We start from the raw sequence: 7,902 nt of genomic DNA, 5'->3' as shown, positions 1-7,902 counted from the left end.
TCTTGTCCTTTGTGACAACAGGGATGAATTATGCTAAGTGAAATAAGCCACAGAAAAACAAATATTGTATGGTATCACTATATATGGGATCTTAAAAAAAGAGCTGATTTGATAGAAATAAGGAATAGAATGATGGTTGCTAGGAGATGGGGAGAAGGGGAAATGGGAGGAGGAGGATGTAGGTCAAAGGGTACAAACTTTCAGTTATAAGAGTAAGTTCTGAGGATCTAAGGTATAGCACAGGGACTAGAGTTAATTACATAGTTTTGTGTTCTTGAAAGCTGCTGAGAGTAGATCTTAAGCATTCTCTTCACACACACACGCTATGTGAAGTCACAGATGTGTTCATTATCTCAATGTACATGTGCATCAAATCATCATGTTGTACACTTTGAATATATGTAATTACATTTATCCATTTTTAATAAAGCTGGAAAAAAATTTTCTAATTGCACTTTCCTCCATCAAAAGGGGATATGTGTTCAGACGGCTAACAGACATGTGAAAAAATGCTCAACATCACTCATCAACAAATCAAATCATCAAATCAAAACCACGATGAGGTACCAACTCACACCTGTCAAAATGGCTAAAATTAACAACACAAGAAACAATAGGTGTTGGCAAGGATGCAGAGAAAGGGAACCCTCTGGCACTGTTGGTGGGAATGCAAACCGGCGCAGCCACTCTGGAGAACAGTATGGAGGTTCCTCAAAATGTTAAAAATAGAACTACCCTACAATCCAGCAATTGCACTACCAAGATTTACCTGAAGGATACAAAAATACAGATTCGAAGGGGTATGTGCACCCCAATGTTTATAGCAGCATTATCTACAATAGCTAAACTATGGAGAGAGTCCAAATATCCATTGACTGATGAATGAATAAAAAAGATGTGGTACATATATACAACGGAATATTATTCAGCCATTAAAAAGAATGAAATCTTGCCATTTGCAATGACATGGATCAAGCTAGAGTGTATTATGTTAAGTGAAATAAGTCACTCAGAGAAAGAGAAATATCATATGATTTCATTCATATGTGGAATTTAAGAAAGAAAACAGATGAATATATATGGGAAGGGGAAAAGAAAAAAGGAGGGAGAGAATAAGCCATAAGAAACTCTTAATGACAAGGAACAAACTGAGGGTTGATGGAGGGAGGTGGGTGGGGGATGGGCTAGATGGGTGATGGGCATTAAGGAGGGCAACTTGTCATGATGAGCACTGGGTATTTTATGTAAATGATGAATCACTGGATTCTACTCCAGAAACCAATATTGTACTGTATGTTAACTATCTAGAATTTAAGTAAAAAATAAATAAAGGGGGATATGTGTTGCCTTCATGTATATTAAAAACTCATTATATGTTAGGCCCATTAACAAGGTTTCCCCCTCTATAAATTTTTCTATCTTGCCCCCATCCCACAAGGGTTAAAGGCCAGACTGAGGGCACATACTTTCTTGGGACCCATTAATCACAGACATTCCCACAGGCCTGGCAGCTGCTCAACTGATAAGGGACCCAAGTGAACATAAACCAAAAATCAAAAACAAAAACTTTGCAAGGTGTAGCTACCCACCATTCTATTGACTGTTGGTTTTCTTACTGCTGGTCTGGTTGCTTTCATTGGTTTACAAACACCCCAAGTAAACCACTGCTTCAAGCAGACATACCAAACATTGAGACCCACATCAATCTGAGTGCGTACCCACTTAAAATGGATACCCCAAGTCCCACACCCCAGACAACATCACTCTGGCCCAGAAGCTCACTGCTCACGACATCACCCAGACCACGAGCTTGCCACTGGAGAAAATTTGACCCTGGACACTAGAATTTATGCCCACAGACTGCTTTTGCTAAGTCACAAATTGGACACAGGACATTTTTACTTTTCTTCCTTCAATATTAGGGATTCTATCATGTTTCTGAGCTTGCTACCTGTTTAGTGCATTACCCTGGTATTATATTGCTTGCTCTCTGCCAAAACACATACCCCTACATTCCCATGGCTAAACTGAAGATGGAGGTGATTATTACTTTCCCCAGGAAGCACCTGCCTTCTCTCAGTCAACACCTCAAGTCTCTGGGAAAGGACCACTCACTCACTCTCCATTGCCTTCTCCTACTACCTCTCCAGCTTTCCACCAGGACCTCCTACCCCGTGTCTCCAATCATAATACTCCTTTCCCTTGGTTATATACACTTAATCATTAATGTATTTACTAAATTATCATATGTTCCAGTAGCATAACTGCTGGACCTGCCAACTTGACTCAAGAAAGAGATCAAGATATTATTATCACACTCATATATTTCATACACTTTACAACTTCTCCAAGATAGTGTTGAAGACCCCCCCCCCCCAGACTCCAGATCTGTGATCTTGGCTAATGCATATAAATAGGAACCTCAGTTATGGACTGGCCTCAAGGACTTCTCACACCTCTGCCTGTGCTGATCCTGTCTCCTCTCTTAGTAAAATGCTTTCTGTGCTGTTCAAGGTAACGTATGCCTTACTCTTTAATGTCTCCACTATCATCACTCCAAAGTTTCCTTAATATGATGTCAAAACATCGGAGGACAATTGTATTAATCATGTGTTTAAAAAGACTTTATGATATTTTGACATCTTGGAGGCCTCACTGGCTGGGGAGACTGCCCCTCCTGGGCTGGCCAGTGAGAGGCAGCAAAGGGCCCACAAGGAAGCATACCTTTCATATGAGAACCAACCAATCCAGAGTCTGCACTGTGAGCCACCTCCTTTGTCTGGCTCTTACAGTCCAGGAGAAAAGAGTCCTCAGGCTTAATCACCCAGAGCTCAATACCAGACAAGTAGATCCCACCCTCATAGCCCGGAGCCCACCACCACCATGCAAACTAGACAATCCCACTGTTTCGCCTGCCCTGCCTGGTGTTTCCCACAGAAACAAAATGAAGGCTCTCCCCCTCACTCCTGCTTCTGCCTTCTGGCTCTGGTGCTTCCCTATGCAGCCCTGAGGGCATGCCTCTCATTTCTAATGGAACTATGAATAACAATAAATTTTTCTTTCAAGGGCATGGACCTCTCTGCTTTGTCATATGGTCACCTTTAGAAATTACTTCTTGGGCACAGATCAGAGCTAATGTCCCCAGCGAGCCCACCTGAAGTGGTGGCACATGAATTTCTTCAATAGTTTATGCTACTGCAATATTCTAATACTCAATATGCTAACAGTCACCTAAAAGCAGGTCCACTACTAAAAGCTACTTGGCAGGATTCAGCAGACTTGGTAATTTTTTTTTTTTTTTTAGCAGTTGAGAGCCCAAAGTTAAGGTGAAGTTAAGGCAAGGAGTTGCAAAGGTGGAAATATCTCCTATGAGTCAGAATGCAACGGCTCAGAACGAAGCATCAGCCCCAGTAGGGACAACGTGACATTGGGCAACAATCAGGATTCAATTTTTCCCCATGTGGCTGGCACAGCTCACCCTCCTCATTCAGATCTAGCCTCCCTGGTTTTTGGTTTTGATGAACCACAGAATCAGAACAGGGTCTTCTCGTAGGGGCAGAGCTACAGAGAAAGAACCTCTTCCTGCAAGCTGTCATTACTAACCGTGTTGAGAATGGGAGACGGGGACCTCTCTACCCTATGCCATAGGGCTTTTTAGGAAAATAAAACCTCATGCCTCAAACAAACAAAACTCACCCACATTTATTTTCCCTCTTTTCTTTGTATCTGCCACATTATTTGATAGACAGCATCTAAATTTTGAAGAGTGGTACCTACCAAAGCGATTTAACATAAAAGGAGAAAGGAAGAAGAAACAGATGAGTACTTTTTAAAAGCAACTTAAAAATCATAATGACTTCTATGTAATACAGCTAGTCCAGGCAATGGAGTATTTGGATTATAACAACTACCAATTTTCAAATAATTTTATGACAAAATGATAATATCATAGTTCATGGTAATTCTACCATCTATAATTTTGTTCCTTGAGGATTCAAAAGTCCTGTGGTAAGACTTGATGTGTGTTAATAGTGAGATACAACTTACTAAGCAGTTTTGGTGCTTTTTGGTTTGGGAGGTGGGGGGGGCTGATGCTTAAGAAAAGAAAGGACACCCTTGTAGTTATAAAAATGGGATAACACTCCAAAAGTTGGCACTTATTGTGGCTGCATGGATAAATTTTACATTTTAAAATTGTTTTTTCAATTTGAAACTTTAAAAAAAGTATTCTAACTTTTGATTCTGAAGATGAGGACACACAGGGAACGTGATACCCTAAAAATCGCATGAGCTTTCAGAATACTGCCCATCAGGATATCAATTGTATTTCAGAGACGTAGGCAGGGATGGAATTATGAGCCAAACCACTTAGAAGAGTGAAATGGAAAAATACCTAACACAGTGTACAGAATGTACTTCAAGTACTGTATGCTTAAAGAAGAAAAATTACTCCCCCACACTGTTATTATTACTCTAAGTAGATTCTGTTTTTATTCCGATGTAACTAGACCATTAGTGTTGGAACATTTTCAGTAAAATTAAACTTGAATGTTCTGACTCTGAATGAGACCTTATTTTCTGAGAAATATTAAAAATGACATCTCCATGATAGAAAAGAGGTGTGTATGGGGGGTTGAGGGGAGCTGTTCCACTGCTTTAGCTAAATTTGTAGCAAATTTGTAGCAAACAGGAGTTTAGGTTTCCTTAAGTTTGTAAAAAGGAAGCTTCCCTCATAATATGACTTGAGATATTATTTCCCTGGTCTGACTTCCTGATAAAGAATGTCATCTAAGGGGCACATGGGTGGCTCAGTCAGTTAAGTGTCTGCCTTCAGATCAGGTCATGATCCTGGGGTCCTGGGATCGAGTCCCACATCGGGCTCCTGCTTAGCGGGGAGTCTGCTTAGCGGAGTCTGCTTCTCTCTCTCCCTTTCCCTCTCTCCCCTCCCCATTTGTACTCTCCCAAGCATGTGCTCTCTCTCTCTCTCTAATAAATAAATAAAAATCCTCAAAGAAAAAATCATCTAAGTGGTCAAGAAGTGTCCATCGGCTCCTGCTCTGCTCTAGGTGACATGGTGGACAGAGCATGAAGCATCACAGTCCATTCCCTTGGGTGTCAAAAGGCAAAGACAACAAAAACTTTTGCTGCTCTATCTACATCATTACTACCAAACAGGCTTTTACACAAGAACACTCGGAATGAGCTGACAACCCAGAAAGAGGCAGACAGAATCAGGAAGAGATAAGTCAGTGGTTCTGGTCAGTATTCTGTGCCAGTGATGACATTTCTGGAGTAAGGTTGAGAAAGCAACAGCATCCAACTGGTATGAGACAAGCCCTGGTCCTCTGAGCACAGAGACCTAACTTCAGGAAGGCCCCTGGAGAAACTATGATCACACTGTGGTTATTTTACAAACTCCCAGATGGAAACAGCCATGATATGGTTTTAAGGTAGGAAAGATTCTCCAAAAGAAAAAGAAAGAGAATGGTGCAAACCCATTTTCATGAACCATTCCCGAGAAAGCTCCGCTGGTATACTAGACAGAGTTTTGCTTTCCTTCAGATGATCAGGTTAAGATACAATGCCTAAGAAGTTCGGATGCTATCGTTAACACAGGAATCAATAAAATATTTTAGAAATCACTTGGACAAACTGCCTTTAAACCATGATCAAGATGAGATTTGAGATTCGCAGTAAGTGAGGCACTAGAAACATCTGATTGGAAACACTTCCGCATTTTCTCGTTATGGCTAAGTTATACAAGAACAGTATTTTCTCACTCCCATAATGAAACTGAGCTTTAGCTATGGAAAAGTCCTGTAATTAAAACGAAACACAATTATAAAGTCTTTCTAAAAAAATGCTTGATGGATTGGCAAACAACCAACTTTTGACACTATGAAATATACTTGTTAAAACTCAAATATCATACACCTTGAATGAATAAAGCAAATCTTACAGCTGTGATTTATTTCCTGGTCTGGTTCTCATCATCCTTCCGTTAAGAACATCCACAGCACAGACCAAGAAGCCAACTCAATGCACCAGCTGGTCAGGCCGGTGAGAACAATTCAGTATCTGAGGTTCAGATGGTTATTTCAATTAATGCTACCAACATGCATCAGAGGCTGCAGTTGTCATGTGCTGTCCTTTAATCGGTAACACCAGGTCTGATCACTTATAAAACTTCTTTTCAAAAGACACAAAGACAAATTTTAGGTTGAGGATGGAGGAAAAACTTGCTGAATATTTACATCCCATCCCCACCTCCTGCTTCTTGCATATTGTCCTGGTATGTTTTCCTGGAATAGACAGATGCCCATTCCATAGCAGCTTTTGTACATCTTCATCTATGAGTGGGTGGATGGTGAACTCAAATTACTGATGGGCCTAATTTGCAATGCAAATCCTAGGAGCAAGAGGACTATTTCCTAAATGCTTAGTATCCACCAAATTAATGAGACAGGGTTATGCTTTCAAGGAGTTTTTTGTACTAGTTTGGTTCTAAGTTTGACATCCCAATGCGCGTAGAGTTTTAGCTAACTTTTGCTCACTCTTTCTTGAGTGTGTAGGGATATACATCCTCAAGTCACCTACACTGGCTCTCAGATTTTTCTATATCCAAGGTACACCTTTGTGTATTCTGACGTTCATTTGATTACAACATGCAATGCACATCTGATCTACCGCAGGACACAAAACACAGTTCTATCCGGCAGCTACTGCTTCTTGGGTGACGACTAATTTTGGCTCCTGCCCTGGACCACAGTTTGATTCCTCCACTTCGCAGACGGCTTCACAGTGACACACAAAGCCTAAGTGCGTTTTCAGTTAGCCTGCGCTCTGAGAAATCTGCTTCCAGATAAAAATGTGGTTTCCCCTTTCCTGGCTAGCCACCAAAGCATGCTGTTTCCATCTGGTGCAGCAAGTCACTGTACTGGGGAGGGGGTCCCTCTTTCTTGCAAACCCTAACCCACTCGTCCGCCTTCTGTGGTGTTCCCTGCTGTCGGCGAACTACATCCTAGAGCATCTGCTTCGGAGAGATTCTCCTAGGTTCTTTTGCAACCATGGGCTCCATTCGAACTTCAGGCTAACCTTGTACAGAGTCCGCGAGGCACAGACTTTGAACATTTGCGTAGGAGTCAATGTTTGCTAAGTGTTCCATTTTGTAACCCTATCAACGAGCGTTTTACAAAGCATGATGAATGGGATGCTATTCTCTATGCCTAGCGCTCCTCACAAAAGTACAAGGGCTTCCAGAATCCTTGACAGAAAGAGAAAATCAGTTATTTCTCTCCCTGCTATTAACCAGCTCCTGCCGACTATTCATCTTACGCGTGATGATGACTAGTATTCGCCGAATGGCAAGCAGGCGCTCTTTAAGGGAGATCATGCCAAGAATAGCCAGCTGAGCCTTGCGTTCCAACGGCAACACTGCCAGGATCCACCAGGACCACGCGGGACCGCTAGGGTTACTCTGCAAAAGAAATGAAAGTGAAACGAAATTATCACCTAAAATACAAGCCTCTTCCCCCCATACTGTCCTTTCATGTCACCAACAAGGCAGGAGCGAGAATTAAATGCCACCTTCTATTTTAGGTCTACTTCCCACCCATTCAGCCTCTAGCATACAAAGTTTACTTTCCTGTTACACTTTTTTTTTTAAAGATTTTATTTATTTATTCGACAGAGATAGAGACAGCCAGTGAGAGAGGGAACACAAGCAGGGGGAGTGGGAGAGGAAGAAGCAGGGTCACAGCGAGGAGCCTGATGTGGGGCTCGATCCCACAACACTGGGATCACGCCCTGAGCCGAAGGCAGACGCTTAACTGCTGTGCCACCCAGGCGCCCCCCTGTTACACATTTAAATGTGGGAGAACTCCCAAAACAAAGAGCTTGCAA

The 7,902-nt window shown here is 41.8% G+C and overlaps 1 protein-coding gene across 1 annotated transcript in view; it reads right to left on the bottom strand.

Moving 5' to 3' along the window:
• Positions 1-1,228: 1,228 nt before the first annotated feature.
• Positions 1,229-7,902, bottom strand: part of LONRF2 (LON peptidase N-terminal domain and ring finger 2) — a 77,032-nt gene continuing 70,358 nt past the window's right edge. Inside the window, exon 15 of the mRNA XM_034657267.1 lies at positions 1,229-7,477. Within this exon, the coding sequence (XP_034513158.1) occupies positions 7,283-7,477 (195 nt within the window). The 3' untranslated portion in view covers positions 1,229-7,282. The remainder of the gene's footprint in view (positions 7,478-7,902) is intronic.

The sequence above is a fragment of the Ailuropoda melanoleuca genome, chromosome 4 (assembly GCF_002007445.2).
Source record: "Ailuropoda melanoleuca isolate Jingjing chromosome 4, ASM200744v2, whole genome shotgun sequence".
Lineage (NCBI taxonomy): Eukaryota > Metazoa > Chordata > Mammalia > Carnivora > Ursidae > Ailuropoda > Ailuropoda melanoleuca.
The sequence above is the reverse complement of the archived record's forward strand: the minus strand, read 5'-3'. Positions and strand labels throughout refer to the sequence as shown.